The sequence below is a fragment of the Thalassophryne amazonica genome, chromosome 1 (assembly GCF_902500255.1).
Source record: "Thalassophryne amazonica chromosome 1, fThaAma1.1, whole genome shotgun sequence".
In the NCBI taxonomy this organism is placed as follows: Eukaryota; Metazoa; Chordata; class Actinopteri; order Batrachoidiformes; family Batrachoididae; genus Thalassophryne; species Thalassophryne amazonica.
In genome coordinates this window covers 94,541,485-94,564,417 of record NC_047103.1, presented here as the reverse complement: position 1 = coordinate 94,564,417, position 22,933 = coordinate 94,541,485, and the positions used below count along the sequence as shown (strand labels likewise).

The window sequence follows — 22,933 nt, the reverse complement described above, 5'->3', positions numbered from 1 at the left end:
AGAAAACAACACAAAAATATCCAGCCAAACCCCCCAACACACAACACTTGCCAGGTTTTGATTAAAAAGCAACCCCCCGTGTTCAATCCCCCAACCCAGATTAGTGATTATTTTGAAGGACTGTCCTCCTATAATATTTAAATCACAAAATTACTTTGAGGGATTGAACGCATTTCATGTAAGAGCTGTCCAAATCTTTCCTGTTCACCAAATTTCAGTTATAGGCCATTCTGGGTGTGAACTTTGATGACCCCTGGTGAGGTCACCGTATGGAATTTGGCCAAAATTTTTGGTGTATGTTTGGTGGTGGGTGCATCCAGTTACCAAAGTTTGAGCAAAATCTGAGTTGGTCACAATCACAGCCCCATGTAAACTGCCTGATTCTTATAAAAAATGGCTCTTAAACATAACCTGACACCTACACATTCCGAAATATTAGTGTTGAAAGTTACACAGACTTGATCTGTTCCAGCTACAATGAATCAGCAGCTGAGCTGAAACATTCAGCTGCTGCTGTGTTCAGCGCAGCGCGGCTCATCAATCCATTACAATATATATTATAAATAATTAACTTTGAGAGGATTCCAAATGCGTTCTCCATGACGTGACGCGTACGAGACACCTGCAGATGGAAACTATTTCTGATTCTATGAGCGAATGGTTTCATCAGCCAGTAGTTCTGAAAGCAAATGCAACATCAGCTATGAAATTATTATTTTATTTTGTTTTAGTGTTGAAAGTTTAAACAGAGCAGATATGTTCCAGCTTCCAAATTCTGTAGACATGAAGGCAAAATATCACGCAATCCAGACTGGGCACACGGGCTGCATGAATTAATTCCACATGGTCCATATTAATTAAATCCATTTTTGTATAGTGCTGAATAAATTCAGCTTTGAATAAAATTCCAGGTGGTTTCTAAATCCTCAAATTTGGTACATACGCAGGATCCTTTACACCCATTTATAGCCCAAACGTCTTGGAAAAAGCAACAAGAATAACTAAAACTGCTTTCTTATGAAAGGAAATGTTGTCTCCCTTCTTCCTCCATTGTGGCTTTGCCAACATGCGCAGCTTTCCAGCATTTTCCAGCTGTTTATTGATAAGATTCTTTGAGTGTCTGTGAGCACTGCCTACTGAGTTGCCCTAATCCAAACTGGCGACCACGCCCCCTTGCCAGGACATGTCTCAGTGTGGCTGCGGACTCTAGTACTCAGAGTGCCATAGAGTGCTATACTGTTTGTATTTCATTATAACTGATGTAAATAAAGTTCAAGACATATTCAATAACTTGGAAATGTTCATGTATCCATCCCCTGACTTGTCTGAAGAAAACTATAAACTATTAACTATAAACTATAACTATTTACAGGTATTATACCAAAGGGGCTGATTACGTATGCAGTCCATCATCTTGGCTTTTATATTTTTAATTAATTTATATCAGGTTGTACAGATTTACTTTCAGTTTGAGTCTAAGGACGATAATTTTAGAAATTTTTATATTGAGAAGCCTGAGTTACTTTTTGCATTTGAAATGCCATAAACAAATTAAAATGTGTGAAATACCAAAGGGGCTGAATACTTTTGCAAGCCACTGTAAAACAGTGCAGCCAAAGCTAAATCAGTTCAAAACCACCCAGTCCAGTAACATATACAATTTGTTCACTCTTGGATTCAGGAGTTTTAGTGAGCTGAGCACTGAACTATCTGGACTGGAGAGCCAGTGCTGCGTAATATTTCAACAAATCTCATTAAGGAAAGGAGCAAGAAGTTGGCAACAATGATTGCCACCAGTGTAGTTTTTAGAGTGATAAAAGCCTCCATGGAGATCATTTCAAAAATGTCATTAGAGTTATGTGCCATGGGGTTATCAACTTACTATTCAGAGGTAAACCTTTCACCATGATTATGTCTCATTCATTTTTTAGTATCTGTTTTCTGTTTTTTGTACACACTATAGACCCAGCACTAGACACAGATTTGTGGAGGGGCCTTGTATTGCTCTGAGGGGGCAGTTTTTTTAGGCCAGAAGTGTAAAGTTCTGTTTAATCAGTGTTTAATCGGTCTTCACCATTTCTTTCATTCTCTATTTCACTCTCTACTCGGACCCTCCGTGGTCCTTGTTTAAAGAAATGCCATATATCCATCTTTTAGTTCAGTATAGTTTTTTCACTTCTCACTCTTTCACAGCTAGGTCCAGTAGTGACAGAAACACACTGCATTCACTAGATTTAAAAAAAAAATGATTTGCCTTATCTCATGATTATGAGAATTACAAGAAAAAAAAAATCTTGTAATTATGAAATCAGGAAAGGTGCCACACTGACCACTGCTTTGTTCAGAACCACATACTGAGAATTGGCTGATTTGTAAGCACTGACGGTGCCATGTGATCGGACACAAAGTATGGATTTTCCCCTAAGGGGTTCCCCTCTTTGTCCCTGATTATGATTATGCACGTCAGTCTGGGGGACCCGTGTCCCTCCTTGAAGTAATTTTATTCATCCAGGAACACCTTAGGGGAAAATACACACTTTGTGTCTGATCACAGTGTGCTACCAACAGCTTTCCCTATCCCGCTTCTCACCCCCGTCCAGACTTCCACCTTTCATTCACACAGCCCCACCGACCACTGAGGGATGCAGACGGGCTCACCCCCAGCCCAGCGCATGTCAGTGCACTGTCGGCGCTTACAAATCGGCTGATTTTTTATTATGACTCGGGAATTCTCACGCTTGACTTTACTGAAGGATTGGAAGCAGTGGAATCACAAAAAAACATTTTCCAGTGAATTAAATGCGCTTCTATAAGTAGTCAACACTCCTTTCTGTGTTATGTTTCTCTTTTACTTAAATCTTTTCATGAACCATTCGACTCATTCACAATTATTTTAGTAAAAATCAGATAAAGCATAGTGTGTTTATCAATATTATTTTGAATCCTCTACATTGGAAATGTGTACAAATTGTAATCATTGTAGATTTTTGTTTTTATGTTGTTTGCGGGTGACTGACAGGCTCGTCCAACCAGGGCCGGCCCAACTGCCTATAGAGTGAACAAGCCTGCAACCCTTGATAGATATGTCCAAGTCAAAATGAACATTCAGAACACAACACTGCAGTCAAATGGCAAGCAAGGCCTCCCGTAGGTACTACAAAATCCAAATATTTCCTGTTGGCCCATGATGCTGAGGACAGGTGGTATTGGGCACCTTGAATATGTTGGTTCTACTTTGTCCTTCAAGTTGTTTTCTTTTTTTTTTTTTCCACACAGGTTTAACACCTTTCACCTGGAAGCTTCATCTTCCTGTCGCTATGACTATGTCACAGTATATGATGGACAGGACACCATGGCACCTTTGTTAGGAAAATTCTGTGGTACAGTGCTCCCCCCTGATCTTCGATCGTCCACCAACCACCTTTTCCTTGTATTTCGGACTGATGCCTCAGTCAGTGGGATTGGATGGAGGGCCACTTACTTTGAAACACTGGGTAAGTGGGACTTCTTTCTGATGTGAGATGGGGGTGCATGTTAATATTACTCAACTGTATCATTTATAAGTGGCCTACTGGTGAAAGCTCAGCACATTATCCTTTGTCAAATAAAAATACCTCTTTAAAGCTATTGAAGTTTAGGATATGGCTTCTGGTCTGCAGAGGTACACTTTGCCTGGGACCTGGCCATATGAAACACACATGCTTTGAACTGCCAGTGCACCAGTCTCTTGCATTTTCTGAGAACATTGGTGGCTAGTGAAGGAAAAAAAAAGTTTTGTCCCCCGTTTTCAATACACAAAACAAGGGAGCCATTTCGCGTATTGAAAACGGGGGACAAAAACTTTTTGGTCAGCATAGGTGGAAAAGCTGAGCACCCATGGAGCTTGCCTGTCTGCCTCCACGGAGGCGCCCTCTACTCGGCCCGGCCCCCCACATGGGAAGCCACCAGTTCCCTTAAATCGGCGAAGCACAGATGCGGAGGAGCCGTTGCGGTTAGATTATTCACCCACTCCCTCAATAATATTTATTCTTTTCATTATGGTGGATTCTGGTGGGGGGGTGGGGGGTTACAGTTGTATGTAAAAGTTTGGGCACCCCTGATGATTTCCATGATTGGTTGTTTGGATCAGCAATTTCAGTTAAATATACCATATAGCAGACGAGCACAGTGATATTTGAGAAGTGAAATGAAGTTTATAGGAATTACAGAAAGTGTGCAATGATTCTTGAAACAAAATTAGGCAGGTGCATAAATTTGGGCACCCCAACAGAAAAAATACATCAATATTTAGTAGATCCTCCTTTTGCAGAAATAACAGCCTCTAAACGCTTCCTCTAGCTTCCAATGAGAGTCTGGATTCTGGTTGAAGGTATTTTGGATCATTCTTCTTTACAAAACCTCTCAGTTGTTGGTTTCCGAGCATGGACAGCCCGCTTAAAATCACATCACAAATTTTCATTAGTCTTCAGTTCTGGGGACTGAGATGGCCATTCCAGAATGTTGTACTTGTTCCACTGAATGAATGCCTTAGAAGATTTTGAGCAGTGTTTAGGGTCGTTGTCTTGTTTAAAAATCCAGCCCTGGTGCAACATTAACTTTGTCACTGATTCATTTTGTTGGTAGAATACATCTCTAGGATGCTCCTGAACACATCATCAGTGATGTAACCTGGGGTCCTCGGGTGTTTCGGGTCTTTCAACATCAGACACCCTCACCCAGGCGACCCAGCTATGGTTGATCAGACCCGGCTTGTGTTCAGGTGGCATTCGCTACTCCCCATGGATCACCTCTCCTGATCCAGAGCCATCTGGAGGCTTTTCCGCTTCCTCTGTGATGTTCTTGATGGCTCTTTTCCTCTCCATCCCGGTAATGCCCAATGCACTCAAGGTTTTATAGAGTGATTGGCCCGCAAACCCTCTGCAGCCAACCTCGATGGGCATACACTTCGCCTTCCAGCCCTGCTTGCAGCAGTCTATGACCAGCTCCTCATACTTGGTCCACTTTCTCTCGTGGACCTCATCCAGTCTGTCCTCCCATGGCACTGTCAGCTCCATGAGGATGATGTTCTTCATCTCCTCTGAAACCAGGAGAATGTCTGGCCTCAGGGTGGTTGTGACAATGTGCTGGGGGAACTTCAACTGCTTCTCCAGGTCGACAGACAGCTGCCAGTCCTTCGCAGTCACCAAGAATCTGCTGATATTGACTGGAATCCATGTGACCCTCAACTTTAACAAGATTCCCAGTACCTGCACTGGCCACACAGCAACACAGCATGATGGAACCACCTCCAAATTTTACTGTAGGTAGCAAGTGTTTTTCTTGGAATGCTGTGTTCTTTTTCAGCCATGCATACAGCCCCTTGTTATGTCCAAAAAACTCAATTTTAGTTTCATCAGACCATAGCACCTTATTCCAAAATGAAGCTGGCTTGTCCAAATGTGCTTTAGCATACCTCAATTGACTCTGTGGTGTGTATGCAGAAAAGGCTTTCTCTGTATTACAGCATCATACAGCATCTCTTTGTGCAAAGTGTGCTGTATAGTTGAACGATGCACAGAGACACTATCTGCAGCAAGATCATGTTGTAGGTCTTTGGAGCAGGTCTGTGGATTGACTATGACTGTTCTCACCATCCTTCGCTTCAGCTTATCTGAGATTTTTCTTGGCATTCCACTTTGGGCCTTAACTAGTACTGTGCCTGCAGTCTTCCATTTCCTCACTATGTTCCTCACAGTGGAAACACAGCTGACAGCTGAAATCTCCGAGATAGCTTTTTATATTCTTCACCTAAACCATTATGTTGAACAGTCTTTGTTTTCAGGTTATTTGAGAGTTGTTTAGAGGCTCCCGTGCTGCCACTCATTAGAAAAGATGCAAAGAGGGGAAACATTTGCAAATGACCACCTTAAATACTCTTTCTCATGTTTTTAATTTACATTTCACGTCCCAACTTCATTGGAATTGGGGTTGTAGATAAATTTAAAAACATTCTAAACAGTTGTCTTTTCTATGTTCTTTTTTTTTTAAATGGTGCCACTCTCTTCTTTTGGTAAATATCCAGTAAATAAAATGTGATTGAGTTGCTTTTTAATGTTTTCAGGTCCATCACAGGGATGTGGTGGCTTCCTGTCCACGTCCTCCGGCACGTTTGGTTCTCCAGATCCCAACTTGGATGGGCGCTATGAGCCCATGTTGAACTGCATATGGACACTTTCCGTGCCGGTCAACAACATCATCAACCTGAACTTCAGCTCTTTTGATCTTGAGTCTTCCTCCACTTGTCGCTATGACTACCTCAAGGTAAACTAGAACTAGAGCACCGTGCTTGCAAAGTGCAAATCTCCGACAATCATTTTTGTTAGAATTATGAATATTTGAAAATTTGTTCAATTTTAAAGATAGGAATTTTTATAATTTTCAGAGATTTTTCCTGACTTTGCCCTTTGACCTATGACATTGAAAATTTAATCAGTTCTTGCCTATCAAGATAAGAATCTTCAAAAAAAATTCATAACGATATATGACAAATTGTGGGCTCCATGCTGTTTACAAACAGACAAACAGAGGTGAAAACATAACCTCCTCCAATTTCACTGGCAGAGGTAAATATAATGTGTGCCAGCCATGAAGACAGAATGTGGGGGGCGTGAGAGAGAGCGAGATTATGGTCAGCAGCAGGTCCTAAGGCAGGGGTGGCCAGGTTGGGTCCTCGAGAGCCACCTTCCTGACACTCTTAGTTGTCTCCCTGCTCCAACACACCTGAATCCAATGAAAGACTCGTTAGCAGAGTTTTAATGAGCCCTGTCCTAAGGGATAAAATGGAAATTAGAGCATCATGCTGGTAGAGCACAAACCCCCGCCAACACTAGTTTCCAGTACCACAAATGTTTAAATTTTCAAGGTCAAAGTGTTGTTGGAAGTGGCTTTTCTTAAGCTAAATTAGATATGATCAAATGTCAGGAGTATGTATTTAGTTCATGCACTTGAATCAAAGTTTTATTGTGGTGTTGTCAGGTTTTGAGTTTTGTTTTTTTTCAGTTTCTGAAGTATTTTTCAGATATTTTTCACAGAGCATTTGTTGTCTTTGCTATGCACAATTTCTCATTGCGTTTTGGTACTTGGTTTCCAACTGATAACTGGAAGATGGACAAACAGGCATAAAATTGGAACCTCCATCCAATGTTGGTGGTGTAGGTAAATCCATAACAGAAAAATGAGAGTGATTGAGGCACTTATGATTGAGATATAATGTAAAATGTACACCAAATGGGCTTTTCAATATTAAATTCAAATGTCTACAAAATTCACAATCTGGATCAGACCAGGATCAAACTGTCAGTTGATAAAGAATACCATCCTACATAATGCTTTCAAATATGAAAGAAATCTGATTTTTTTCATTAAAGATAGGGATTTTTCCATTTTTCCTGACATCTGACCTCTGACCTTGAAAATTGAATAACTTCTTGCCTATCAGGATATGAATCGTCAGTAAAAAAAAATTTAATTACATATGAAAAATTGTAGGTTCCAGGCTGTTCACAAACAAATAGACAAACAAACAACCTCCTCCAACTTCATTGGCAGAGGTAATAACTCTTGTTGCTGCGACATGACACAGGTGGTACAGATTAATATGAATGGGTGAAGTGAAAGACCAGCAACTGTCCCACCATCACTGTCATTCTCAAGGTGCTGTGTGAGCATCCACCATAGGAGTTATTGAAAAGTCACTGAATTAATAGATAAATTAATGAGTCCATCCCATCCAGTTGATTAACACAATTGATTAAAAATGATAAATGATGTCATTGTGTATGTCTCCATATTAAAAAAAGGCATATAATGAAGATAAAGAGACTCAAATTTGGTAAACTCAATGTATTAGACCTATACAGTAGTGTTCAGAATAATAGTAGTGATATGTGACTAAAATGATTAATCCAGGTTTTGAGTATATTTCTTGTTGTTACATGGGAAACAAGGTACCAGTAGATTCAGTAGATTCTCACAAATCCAACAAGACCAAGCATTCATGATATGCACACTCTTAAGGCTATGAAATTGAGCTATTAGTACAAAAAAGTAGAAAAGGGGGTGTTTACAATAATAGTAACATCTGCTGTTGACGCTACAAACTCAAAACTATTATGTTCAAACTGCTTTTTTAGCAATCCTGTGAATCCCTGAACTAGCATTTAGTTGTATAACCACAGTTTTTCATGATTTCTTCACATCTGCGAGGCATTCATTTTGTTGGTTTGGAACCAAGATTTTGTTCATTTACTAGTGTGCTTGGGGTCATTGTCTTGTTGAAACATCCATTTCAAGGGCATGTCCTCTTCAGCATAAGGCAACATGACCTCTTCAAGTATTTTGACATATCCAAACTGATCCATGATACCTGGTATGCGATATATAGGCCCAACACCATAGTAGGAGAAACATGCCCATATCATGATGCTTGCACCACCATGCTTCACTGTCTTCACTGTGAACTGTGGCTTGAATTCAGAGTTTGGGGGTTGTCTCACAAGCTGTCCACGGCCCATGGACCCATGGACAATTTTACTCATCAGTCCACAAAATATTCCTCCATTTCTCTTAAGGCCAGTTGATGTGTTCTTTGGCAAACTGTAACCTCTTCTGCACGTCTTTTACTTAACAGAGGGACTTTGCGGGGGATTCTTGCACATAAATTAGCTTCACACAGGCGTCTTCTAACTGTCACAGCACTTACAGGTAACTCCAGACTGTCTTTGATCATCCTGGAGCTGATCAATGGGTGAGCCTTTGCCATTCTGGTTATTCTTCCATTCATTTTGATGGTTGTTTTCCATTTTCTTCCACGCGTCTCTGGTTTTTTTGTGCATTTTAAAGCATTGGAGATCATTGTAGATGAACAGCCTATAATTTTTTGCACCTGCGTATAAGTTTTCCCCTCTCCAATCAACTTTTTAATCAAACTACACTGTTCTTCTGAACAATGTCTTGAACGTCCCATTTTCCTCAGGCTTTCAAAGAGAAAAGCATGTTCAACAGGTGCTGGCTTCATCCTTAAATAGGGGACACCTGATTCACACCTGTTTGTTCCACAAAACTGACAAACTCACTGACTGAATGCCACACTACTATTATTGTGAACACCCCCTTTTCTACTTTTTTTTTTACTAATAGCCCAATTTCATAGCCTTAAGAGTGTGCATATCATGAATGCTTGGTCTTGTTGGATTTGTGAGAATCTACTGGTACTTTGTTTTCCATGTAACAATAAAAAATATACTCAAAACCTGGATTAATCTTTTTAGTCACATAGCACTACTATTATTCTGAACACTACTGTATATATATATACAAACTCCCAGACCAGGCTTTGAGGTATAAGAAGTCGTCGAGTTTATTTCAGAAAAGAGGTTCGGTACACAGGTTATCACATAGTGGAGCAGAGGTACAAGCAGGGTGAAGCACAAATGTAGTTATCTCCAGGCAGGGGTCTGAGGCACAAGCAAACACTGGCATATGGGCTGAGGCAAAAAGGCGAGGTCGAAAAACACAGAGCAAGGTACTGGTACACAGCAAGACTAATCAGGACTGAAAACAATAAGACTGGAGATTGTGCTGGAAGCAACAACAATCTGGCGAGGGGCTGTGAGACTGTGAGGGTTTATATGAAGGTGGACTAATGAGGGGCAGGTGGTGTTAACGAGGTGCACGTGAGGAACAATCAGGAAAGGGACAGTGGCTAGTCAACAAAGAGGAAACACTGTGCAAGATGGGGAGGAAGAGAGTGCACAAAGTAGGATACAGAGACACGAGAGCAGGTGCCAAGAGTGAGAGTGACAGAAACCGAGTGGGCAAAAACAAAGTGTGAGACACGGACAATAGCAGGTGTAGTGCTATGGAGTGAGAACATACTCAGAGGGGTGTCAGTGAACACAAAGCAGACAGAAACAAAAAGAAAGACAAAGACAGGGCAGGTGCGGTGAAGTGAACATAATCAGGTATAAGTGAGGGACGAAGACATGAAGGCAGGCGCCGGACGTGGGGTGAAACAAAGAACTATGAACACACCGTAATATAACTGGAAGCAGGCATGAACATGAGCACTGTCTGGGAAACCTGGAGCATAGATACTAAAGCATAACTAAACAAGTATTAATAGCAAAACAAACAACATACTTAATAAACAATGAATGAAAACACAACTGACTGCAGAAACTAGAACAAAAGTAAATCATAACAAAAAGAAGGAAGCGACAAGAAAAACATAACAGAATAAATCATGATGAAAATAAATATGAATAAATAAAAGCTGAAGCAGACATGAAACAACAAAAAGGGGGAAACCATGGGCTCAGTGCCCTGACCCGGCCAAATCCCTGACAATTTAATTGAGTGCATTTACACCTGTCTGCCACTAGCTGGACATGTTTGGGCTTTTTACATGGAATACTCATCATCTGCATTAAGGACATTAGGAGCAGGTGCTGCTTTTATTTTCATTGCATATGCTTAGTTTTGATGGTACGTGAACGGTAGCTTTTAAAGTGTAGCAGGTCTGGTGGTCACAGCTTGTATAATACGAGGTCTGTTAGAAAAGTATCCGACCTTTTTATTTTTTTCAAAAACCTGATGGATTTGAATCACGTGTGCTTGCATGAGCCAACCTTGAACCTTCGTGCGCATGCGTGAATTTTTTCACGCCTGTCGATTGCGTCATTTGCTGGTAAGCAGCCGTTGTGTGAGGATGGGTGTTGTCTCTCGTTGGATTTTCTTTGCAAGGAAAATGGCGGAACGACTGCAGCAGCACGACTGCATCAAATTTTGATAGAAACTGGGCGACAGCCAGGTGGAAACCATTCTGATTATTCAGACGGCTTTTGGTGACGATCCTATGGGCATCACACAGATTAAGGAGCAGTACAACTGGTTTAAAGATGGCCGCACAACGGTGGAGAGCGAGCCGCGCTCCGGTTGGCCATCAACATGCTGAAATGACCAGATCATTTCCAAAGTGAACGCTGTGGTGATGCGGGACCATCGTGTGACTAGCCGAGAAATTGCGGAAGAGGTGGACATCAGCACTTTTTCAGCACATTCCACTGTGACAGAAGATTTGGCCATGAAAAGAGTTGCAGCAAAATTCATCCCGATGGCTTTGGCACGAAGCTGCTGACGGAGCAAAAGCACCTCCACGTTGAAGTCTCACAGGACATGCTGTGACATGCCCACCTCTTCCACAGTTTCTCAGATAGTCACACGACTGAAAAGCCACCGAAAATCATCTGAATTTTCCGAATGGTGGAAGAGGTGGGCATGTCACAACATGTCCTGTGAGACTTCAACACAAAGGCGCTTTTGCTCCGTCATCAGATTCATGCCAAAGCCATCGGCATGAATTTCCCTGCAATTCTTTTCATGGCCAAATCTTCTGTCACAGTGGAATGTGCCGAAAAAGTGCTGATGTCCACGTCTTCCGCAATTTCTCGGATAGTCACACGACAGTCTCGCATCACCACAGCGTTCACTTTGGAAATGAGCTGGTCATTTCAACATGTTGATGGCCGACCGGAGCGGCCGTCTTTAAGCCGGATGTACCGCTCCTTAATCTGTGTGATGCCCATAGGATCGTCACCGAAAGCCGTCTGAATAATCCGAATGGTTTCCACCTGGCTGTCGCCCAGTTTCTGGCAAAATTTGATGCAGTCGCGCTGCTCCAGTCGTTCCACCATTTTCCTTGCAAAGAAAATCCGACGAGAGACTACACCCATCCTCACACAACAGCTGCTTACCAGCAAATGACGCAATCGACAGGCGTGAAAAAATTCACGCATGCGCACGAAGGTTCAAGGTTGGCTCATGTTCACTTGTTCATCAAGACACTATTGATGAGTGCTTTCTAAATACTATGTGTGTAGATTTCAGAATTTTTTGTGTCTCTGCGTTCAGTCAATGATAGAGTATCTCTTTTCATCAGGTGTATGACGGTGACAACATGAACTTTCCTCTGGTTGGGACTTTCTGTGGAAACACCGTCCCTGCTCCTTTTGTATCGAGTGGAAACTTCCTGATTGTTCACTTTGTCACCGATGGCTCAGTACAGAGGTCAGGATTCAACGCTTCCTTCACAGCTGTGCCAAGTAAGACACTTTCTACTGCTCCTGTGGGTTTGGTCTTCATGGTCAGCAAGTAACCCAAAGTTACAAAAACTAAAACTAAACTTCATTGTTTAGCTGCTTGTGCTGATTTTGTGAGGCTAGTGGCACATGAGCACTACTCAGTTATTTGAAGAGAAACAACTTTCCTCTGTCGTGCTGAATCTAATAATTCCACCTAAATATAGTGAAGAATTGTGCATTTATTTGACTAAGGGCGATGTCTCATTGTTGATTTTTAGCCCCAATTTCTGTCCTGATTTTAAAATTGTGGAAAATGGGCTTAATTTTTTAAATAGTGGGCAAAATTCTTATTAACTAATATTTTATATCTATTTACATATGACTGTAACCGAATATTGCTAAATAAAACCCAAGTATGTATGGTTCCCATTACGTAATTGGGCAAGTAGCAAATGCTGCTTTTCTAAAAAGCTAAAATGTTTCTCTTCACACCCCAGAGCTACTGTGGAACAGCGCAACATGATTTTCATGGTTTCATGTTTGTCCACTTTCACCAGTGTGCACCAGTTAAATCCAGCTTTTCACATTTTATGGGTTACAATTTATCCCAACATCACAAATTTTAAAAACTTGTTTACAACTTTCCCAAGTGCTCTCAGTGTTCTACAATAGTAGTTTTACTACAGATTTTGTCCGTGTTGGGTATCACAATCTGCGATGTGAGACCACTCTAAGGGCCGCTTCACACATAACACGATTGAAGATGACTAGCGCACGGAGGAATTGCATGCCATTCATGAAAAATTGGAGCTGCCTCTAAAGCCTCGTACACATGTTGCTATAATTATTCATGCCCTGTGAAAGCCCATTCGACCCCCATGCAGCAGGTGTTGGTCGAATTCCAGGTGAAATACACGGACATCCAACACCGCTCGCTGGGCACTTAGAAAATGTGTGGCCAGTCGCACTGTCAGCACAAAAATAGTGAGCAGACGACTACTTTTGAGCTGGCTGTGAAATTTGTCTAAGTGCCTGCACGAGTGTGGCGTTGCAAAAAACAACACGTGGCGTGTGTGTGTCTATCGCACGTGTGCATGTGTGTCGTGCCCCCCCACCCAAAACACATGTGGTGTACATATGTTTCACGCTTCCCCCCGCTCTCCCAACACATGTGGTGTACGGGGGGGAGGGGGTACGCTTGCAAAAAATGCTGATATGTATGTACAGACATGATTATATGGGGGATGCTATATCAGAGTGCACACAGCACGGCATGCCACCTGTCAGCTGATCACAGCACACTGACAGCTGGAAATGATGGCCCAGTGCACATGATGTGTCACATTAAAAACACAGAGACCACCGCCAGGACAGGTATATAAATACAGTCATTATGACAATACCTACATATGCAGTTACATAACAAATAACTAAAATGAATGACCACATAACAGAGAACCAGAGAGTGACACGTTGGTCTGGGTGCTGAACGGACAGGGGGGCATGTCTGCCAGCAGCAGCTGCTATTGACATCTCTGCTCCTGGACGTCCCAGCTGGAGAACACGTACCGTGTTTTGAAGGACATGATCTTACAACTTTCCTCCGTGAGGCGCGCTTCTCTGCCACTGTCCTCACGTGGAAATACATAAAACATCTTTTGCCTTTGTGCCGGGCTGCAGCGGTTGCACACAGTGCACCTCAGCAGGCTGCGGGCTGGCCCAACACGCATGTCCAAACATCTTCTAATTTCTTTTTTTGGAAAATATGTTTATCTCCTTGTTGATTTTAAGCATTTCATGCTCCTGTTATAAGACAGCAGTTGTAGCACAGTGGTAAGTTTTTGTCTGTTAATCACAGCTTTTGTAAATTGCAGGTTCGAATCCTGTGAGTGGCATTTAATTTTTTTATTTAACCAGGGTTATTTAACTGCAGGGTTCTATATTGGTCAGCTTTTATTTATTATGTATATCAACCCAGTGGTTTTCACTAATTATACTCCAATATCTCTGATAGATCTATCACTGATAGATGTATCAGTGTCCAGTGATTGTATTAATTATTTATACACCCGGCTGGACATAATAAGACATAATGAGAGTGTACTGCTTCATTCATGTCATTTCATGACTGTACATTTGTGACCATGGGTCATCTACAGAGGAACAGATGGTTCATACTTGTATTGTCCGCTTAATAAGAGGGATTCAATAAAATGCAGTGTTTTTTATGGTGTGTGTGTGTGTGTGTGTGTGTGTGTGTGTGTGTGTGTGTGTGTGTGTGTGTGTGTGTGTGTGTGTGTGTGTGTGTGTGTGTGTGTGTGTGTGTGTGTGTGTGTGTGTTTTTTTCTTTCTCCACAGCAGAGGTGCGATGTGATGCAACACATTCCAGCTGCTTGCACTGTGTTCATGCACTCGCACAAGCATGCACGAAACTGTCGCCGGTGTGTCGTGCACACCTGTGCGACAGTGCGTCCCTCACAACAGCAGGTGGAATGTTTCGTGGTTCCACATTTCATGTTTGGTTCGTGGATTTTCTTCCGGTTTCTGCGTCTTTCGTGTTATGTGTGAAGGGGCCCTAATGCATGAAACACTCAAGAATCTGTCTGCATATTAAACAGCTTAATTTCAGACATGGGCACACTTTCAGAGTGAGGTCTTCTCGAGGTTGTTGCTCTTTGATGTCATGAAATTTTTATTTAATCACTTTTATGAAGAATGTTTCTAATATTTGTTTTAAACATTTATTTAGTATTCCACTTATTTTATGTTGTGTCTTGGCTAAGCCTCACAGGTTATCAGGTGTGACATTTGTCTCTATCTTTCTCTCTCTCTCTCTCTCTTTCTCATACAAACACACACACACACACACACACACACACACACACACACACACACACACACACACACAAGGTTATCTAGGATCACTGACTGTTTCATTATGAAATGTTAATTTTAGCACATTTGTGAACTTTTTAAGTATATTTGAAGACATTTGATTGTACTTACACCTATTTAATTATGCACAGCTTTGACTAACACTTTCAGTTTAAGATGTCAGATATGGCAACACCTAATTTAACATTTGAGGTCACTTCAAGGTCATTGTTGACCTTGACATTATTGGGTTTCAATTTAGTTGTTGCTTTACTTAAAAAATAAAATAATTCATTTGTTTTTACTTCATGCAACACATATTACTTTTCAGGTAATATAGTTACAATGTGAATGTTGTTGTCCATTCGGCTGTTCCTGTTTTTGTTCAGGGTCGCCACAGTGGATACAGCCAGATCTGCACTGGTGTTTGGCACAAGTTTTACGCCGGATGCCCTTCCTGATGCAACTCCAGTGTTACCTGGAGAAACACACACGGCCGCTTGTGTTCCAAAGAGGTCTCCCATCCAAGTACTAACCAGATCCTGCACTGCTTAGCTTCCGAGATCTGACGGGATCAGGCTTACACAAAGCAGACCAGCTGCATAGTTACAATGTGAATATTATACAAATAATAAATGTTTACAAGTTCAATGGCCCCAGGGGTTGATGAGATCCGTCCAGAAATGTTGAAGGCTGTGGGTGTGGAGGGATTGTCTTGGATGAGACATCTCTTCAACATTGCATTGAGGTCTGGGACAGCACCTAAGGAGTGGAAAACTGGGGTGGTGGTTCCCATATTTAAAAAGGGGGACCAGAGAGTGTGTGCCAATTACAGTGGCATCACACCACTCAGTCTCCCTGGTAATGTCTACTCCAGGTGCTGGAAAGGAGGGTTCGGCCGATAGTCGAACCTCTGATTCCTGTGTGAAGCGCTTTGAGGCAACTCTGTTGTGATTTGGCGCTATATAAATTAAAATAAATTAAATTAAAATTAATTAATTAAGAGGAACAATGTGGGTTCCATCCTGGTCATGGAACAACTGACCAGCTCTTTACTCTCACAAGGATCCTGGAGGGTGCCTGGGAGTATGCCCACCCAGTCTACATGTGTTTTGTGGACTTGGAGAAGGCGTATGATCGGGTACCCTGGGAGATACTTTGGGAGGTGCTGCAGGAGTATGGAGTGAGGGGGTCCCTTCTCAGGGCCATCCAATCTCTACTCGCAAAGCGAGAGCTGTGTTCTGGTGCTTGGCAGTAAGTTGGACTCATTTCCGGTGGAGGTTGGCCTCTGCCAGGGCTGCGCCTTGTCACCAATCCTGTTTGTGATATTCATGGACAGGATATTGATGCATAGTCAGTGGGAGGAGGGTTTCTGGTTTGGTGGGCTCAGGGTCTCATCACTGCTTTTTGCAGATGATGTGGTCCTATTGGCTTCATTGGCCTGTGACCTCCAACACTCACTGGATCGGTTCGCAGCCGAGTGTGAAGCGGCTGGGATGAGGATCAGCACCTCTAAATCTGAGGCCATGGTTCTCAGCAGTAAACCGATGGATTGCCTACTCCGGGTAGAGAATACGGCCTTGCTCCAAGTGAAGGAGTTCAAGTACCTTGGGGTCTTGTTCACGAGTGAGGGGATGATGGAGTGTGAATTGGCTGGAGAATCGGCGCAGCAGGGGTGGTATTGCATTCGCTCTACTGTACTGTTGTGACGAAAAGGGAGCTGACCCAAAAGGCGACGCTCTCGATGTACTGGTCAATCTTTGTTCCTACTCTCACCTATGGTCATGAGGGTTGGGTCATGAGCGAAAGAACTCGATCGCGCGTACAAGCGGCCGAAATGGGCTTCCTCAGGAAGGTGACTGGTGTCTTCCTTAGAGATAGGGTGAGAAGTTCGGTCATCTGTGGGGAGGTCAGAGTAGAGTCGCTGCTCCTTCACGTTGAAAGGAGCCAGCTGAGGTGGTTCGGGCATCTGGCAAGGATGCCTCCTTGGCGCCTCCCTAGGGAGGCGTTCCAGGCACATCCATCTGGGAGGAGACCCCAGGGAACATCCAGGACTAGGTGGAGAGATTATATCTCCACACTGGCATTGGGAAGGCTTCGGGATCCCCCAGTCAGAGGTGGTCAATGTGGCATGGGAAAGGGAAGTCTGGGGTCCCCTGCTGGAGCTGTTGCCCCCGCGACCCGAACCCAGAAAAGCAGTTGAAGATGAGTGATGAGTGAGAAAAGGACTTACATTTTGGTGTTTGTCACTGGTGCTTTGACATCAACAGTCCAGCACAAACTTTAAATAAGAGTCCAAAATTGTGCTCAGTCAACTTGCAAAAAACAATTCTGATGATGTAGTCCATGATGCCGTGCACTGACTTTGTGTACAGACTGCCATTTCCTTTCCTCACGCCAGCGAAAAATTGCGTAAAAAATTTGTCCAGCTTTTCTTCCTAACTTCATCCTCTTCATCCTAACAGCTCTCCATGCTTCCCGACAGCTTACAATATAGTGGATTTGGATTTTTGTGTTAGAAAAATTAGCACTGTCTCTTAGCTCCTTTAAATCGTTATCCTTCAGCAAAACAGACTCCGCCATGTTTAGCTAAACACCGCCTCTACTAGTGTGTGCATGTGCAGGGTTCGCAGCGTGCAATGGTACAAAATGTATGGAACAAATTTGCACACTAAATGCAATGCAACACAAATGAGACAAATAATCCATGTCATGTGACATACAAAGCACCAATCAAATGACAAGGATCCATTATATAAATAGTATTAACAAACATGTGTTCCAGTCTTTTCTAATAATTGAACATGCCCACATAACAGTGTACTTCAGGGCTGCCTGTGAACAGCAAGCATGACAGTTCTTTTTGCAGCCACAGTGTATAAGTCCCAACCTGTTCTCATGCCATGTTCTTGATGGCATCATGAAAAGTGATTTAATCTATTAGTTTGTATTGCAGTCACAAAATGTAAAATGTATTACATTTAAAAACTAGAGCACTGCGCTTGTAGAGCAGAAACCTCTGCCAACACTAGTTTCCAATTCCACAAATTTTTACCTTGGAAAAAATTTCCAAGGTCAAAGTCCTGTTAGAAGTGGCTTTTCATAAGCTGAAATATAATACAAAATATAGATCAAAAGGGCTTTTCAGTGTTAAAAGAATGAAATATCTGCTATCTGCAAAACAGATTAGATGTGGATCAAACTTAGTCTATTCATTGAGAATGCCAGCCTGAATCTCATTGTCACAAATGAGAGGCATTAAGGCCCTTTTGATAAGATAAGATAAGAAGATAAGAAAAGCCTTTATTCATCCCTCAATGGGGAAATTTCAGTGTCACATCGCAGCATAGAACAGTAGGAATAGAAGGGCATGCAATAAAACAGACAAATGTATCTCTTAAAAAACAAGAACTAAAAAAAAGCACTGAGTGCTGGGTAATGCTAAGGTAATGCTAAGGTAATGCTAAGGTAATGCTAAGGTAATGCTAAGGCTACCATTGTTCAGTTCAATGCTGCACTGCCGGGATGATATACACTGTCGGGATGTAAAAGTGATCAGATAAAGTGACTTCAGCATGAAATGCACGATAAGTTACTCTGATATTTACAATATGGACAGGTTAAAATATAGTAGGTAAAGTGACTTAAGTTTGCACCATAAGTTAAATTATTGCACCTAATAAATACAGCAGGTAGTGACATGATTATTGTCCTGGTTGCTATGGTTACCACAGTACTAGCATTGTTCATTGTACAGTCTGACAGCAGCCGGGAGAAACGATCTGCGGAATCTCTCCCTCACACAGCGAGGGTGGATGAGTCTGTCACTGAAACTGCTCTCCAGAGCAGACACAACGTCCTTCAGGGGGTGACACTCGTGGTCCAGCATAGATTTAAGTTTAGCCAGGACCCTCCTGTCCCCCACCTCCTGCACAGAGTCCAGAGGACAGCCCAGGACAGAGCAGGATTTCCTGATGATCTTATCCAGTCTTTTCCTGTCCCTCTCTGTGATGCTGCTGCTCCAGCAGACCACACCGTACAGGATGGCTGAAGCCACCACAGAGTCATAGAAGGTCAATGAAAGACTCGTTAGCAGACTTTTAATGAGCCTTTCATTGGATTCAGGTGTGTTGGAGCAGGGAGACAACTAAGAGTGTCAGGAAGGTGGCTCTCGAGGACTGAACTTGGCCACCCCTGTACTAATGGAATCAATGAACATCATAGTACTGCATCACTTATGAAACACATTAAGTGAATGAGGAATAATAACTAAAGGTTACAAAATGGTGAAATTAGTCCTAATAGTTATGAAAAATATAAATAAAACTGGATGCTTTGTAATCTAAAACAGTGATACATTATTGGATATTCATGAACACTGACCTTTCAAGATCAACAAGGGTCAAATCAAACCTACTTCCACATCTGATAATAAAACCGTACGCTATCTGCTGGCAATCCTGAGTTTGATGTTTTAATCACAAAGTGCAAAATTCTTTTGCTTATCTACCCCACCAAAGCTGCAAATAATTTAAAAACAAATGCAAACCAAATCTGAATAATGGCTAGGAAGATTGGGCTTCTTTGGGTGTGTCTGGAAAGCCATTTTGCAGAGGCAATCATATGTCAGTTCTGCTAGAAATAGTCAATTAACCCCGAGACTAATATTCATGGGTAAGCCCATCAGTAACAGCTGAATGATGGGACATCGGATTTCCCAGCTTGTGGAAAAAGTATCCCCACCACAGGTTTGTTTTAAATCACTAAAAATGAAGCACTGTGCAGCTTTTCAGTGTGCAGAATGTCAGATTTTTTTACATTATTGGATTTCATTCAGTTGTTTGTGTTGTAGTTTGTCCTGATGATGATTTGTACAGCAATCATGAGTGGACAAAGTCAAGGGCTATAAAACTGTGACACAAAGTTCTTCTTAATACGCATTTACTCATTTACATCAGCCATAACATTACCATGGACAGCTGAAGTGAAGACCATTGATTTTCACATTACAATGGCACTTGTCCATGGGTGGGATATATTAGGCAGCAACTTAACATTTTGTACTTGAAGTTGATGTGTTGGAATCAGGAAAAATAGGAATGCATAAAAGTGTGAATGACTTTGACAAGGTCTAAACTGTGATGGCTGCCTGGTCCAGAACATCTCCAAGACTGCAGCTCTTGTGTGATGTTCTCTGAGTCTGTGCCTCAAGAGGTCAAGGCTGTTTTGGTGGTTACAATGTTATAGCTGATTGGTGTGTGTGTTCAGTAGTTTCTGTTTCTTGTTTACATGAACTGGGCAAATGTACTGAAGTATGAGTGGAACCCATTCTAGTAATCTCATACTCAGTGATCAGAAACATGATGAATCTTCATCATCCTGAAGCTTCTGTTTTACACATTTCATGAGCATGTCATTGTGTCTGTTTTTTTCTCAGTGATTTGTGGTGGGAGTCTGAATGCCACCACCACCATACAAACTCTGACATCTCCATATTTCCCAAATGCATACCCCCCTTACACCTCCTGCATATGGACTCTGGATGCTCCAGCTCAGGAAAACATTAAGGTGTCAGTCCAGACATTTACCCTGCAACCCAGCCAGATCTGCTCCACCAACTACCTGGAGATAAAGGACTGGCCTCTGGTATGTTCTTACATGATCCCATATTCATGGCACTCTATCATTGGCAACACACATTACATTACATTGTCTTGTGCTTGGGTTAGTACTCTTTCGAACACGTTATATGACAACAACACAATTGTTGTATAGATCCTTTAGTTTAAATCATAATTGTTAATATGAACTGTTGGAGTTGACAGGCTGAAAAGCATCATTCTGTCTCTGCTTAAGCTCTTCTATTTGCCAGTACACCACAAGTTTTGTATAATCCAATTTACCCACTTGACTGGGAAACTAAGGTTTGAATCATTAAACCATACATAATAGTACTGAGCATTTTCCATCCAGCCAGTCTGCCCTTCTGCTCATGAAGTATCCATTGGTCACTTCACAAATAATGACATCAAGCTGTCTCCATGCCAACTGGTTCACTTATTCTGCATTACATTATTCATCAGAGGTTCATAAAATTCTAACAGTATTGTAGTAACTCTGCTGATTCTTCTCTGTTTCCAGGGAGACTATGGACAGTCATATAGATTCTGTGCAGCGGACGATCATCCTCTGGACCTCTACAGCTACAGCAGAACCTTTCTAATTCATTTTCAATCTGATGCTTTTATACCAGGAAATGGTCTGAATTTCACCTATCAGATTGCAGGTAGATAATGGTGTTTAGTACAATTAACAATCCTCAGCTAAAAAGCCATATTATTTGAAAATCCTACTGAAATCATGTTAATACAGTTAACTGTGACATCCATAAATTCAGGCATATTTGCATTTCTTGGAGTTTTTGAAGCTGTTGGTTGGAGCATGGTGACTTAGTGGTTAGCGCTGTTGCCTCACAGCAAGGAGGTTGTGGGATAGCTTCCCACCTGTGGCATTTCTGTGTGGAGTTTGCATGTTCTCCCTGTGTTCACATGGGTTCCCTCCGGGTGCTCTGGCTTCCTCCCACATCCAGACATGCATGTTAGGTGAACTGGGAACATTAAACTGACTGTAGGTGTGGATGCCTGTGGTTTGCCTGTCTATATGTAGCCCTGCAATAGACTGGTGTTCTGTCAAGGGTGTTCCCCTGCCTCAGGCCCTGTGACTGCTGGGGTAGAATAGAGAGCCTTTATTGTCATTGTACATACATATATATACATACAGTAAAATTTGTCCTCAGCATTTAACCCATCCTAATTACAGTTCCACACAATCCATCCACGAGGAGCATTGGGCAGCCACAGTCCGGCGCCCAGGGACCAACTCCAGATGTAGAGATGCTGCCTTAGTCAGGGGCAGAGAAAGGAGCAGACCTTTAATAAGCATGTTTTTGATTGTGGGAGGAAACTGAATTGCCCAGAGGAAACCCACCCAGACATGGGGAGAACATGCATATCCACACAGAAAGGGAGGGAAGCGATCCCACCACCTTCTTGCTGTGAGGCACCAGTGCTAACCACTAAGCCACCATGCCTGGGTAGGTCCCAGCACCCCCATGATCCTTGATAAGAGTAAGCGGGTATAGAAAATGGATGGTTGGAGCATCAAGAACTGCAGACATATTTTGAAACCTTGGGCAGGGGGATTGACAATAACTTGTGACATTGCTGTTTATTTCTAGGCTGTAGTCGAACCTATGAACAGGACTATGGCTATCTGAAGAGCCCTGGCTGGCCCGATATCTATCCCCACAACATAAACTGCATCATCATCCTGAAGGCTCCACAAAACAGTTATATTTCCTTTTTCTTCAACAACTTTGATCTGGAGACCCATAGCAGTTGTAATTACGACTACTTGGAGGTAAAATAAATAAATAAATAAATAAATAAATAAATAATAATAATAATAATAATAAAAGGCAACCCAATAGACACACACTAACACACAATCACTCGTTATGTGGTGCTTGAAGAGGCACAGCGATGTTTCTGATGTTTCTGTTGTTAATTGCTGTTCTCTTGAGTAACTTTGGCATTTCCAACCCTATGGCTAGTTACCAAGTGGCACTACATTGTTTTTGACTGGTTGGAGACAAGTCAGACATGCCTTTATACCTGTTTGGTTCAAATGAACAGAAAATTACTTTCTAGTGTTATGTAGTCAGGGGCATAAATAGTAGTTGGCCAGTTAAATAGAATAATTAGAACAAAGATGAGATTGTCTGCAGTTTTGGGAAATGGTAAATGAACAGCACTTAGAGTGCATGTATGTACTTATGTACGAGTACACGTCAGGATGGTGTTCGTGCGCAAGTTCTCATGAGCTCATCTACCCAACCTGATACTGGTAGCTATCTGAAGATGACTTCATCTGGAACCAGG

The 22,933-nt window shown here is 42.1% G+C and overlaps 1 protein-coding gene across 1 annotated transcript in view; it reads left to right on the top strand.

Annotated features, from left to right (window-relative positions):
* cubn (cubilin (intrinsic factor-cobalamin receptor)) overlaps positions 1-22,933 on the top strand; it is a 362,295-nt gene that overhangs the window by 327,650 nt on the left and 11,712 nt on the right. The window contains exons 59-64 of the mRNA XM_034169223.1: positions 3,277-3,494; positions 6,101-6,300; positions 11,978-12,140; positions 20,431-20,639; positions 21,135-21,279; positions 22,231-22,412. Of these exons, the coding sequence (XP_034025114.1) occupies positions 3,277-3,494; positions 6,101-6,300; positions 11,978-12,140; positions 20,431-20,639; positions 21,135-21,279; positions 22,231-22,412 (1,117 nt within the window). The remainder of the gene's footprint in view (positions 1-3,276; positions 3,495-6,100; positions 6,301-11,977; positions 12,141-20,430; positions 20,640-21,134; positions 21,280-22,230; positions 22,413-22,933) is intronic.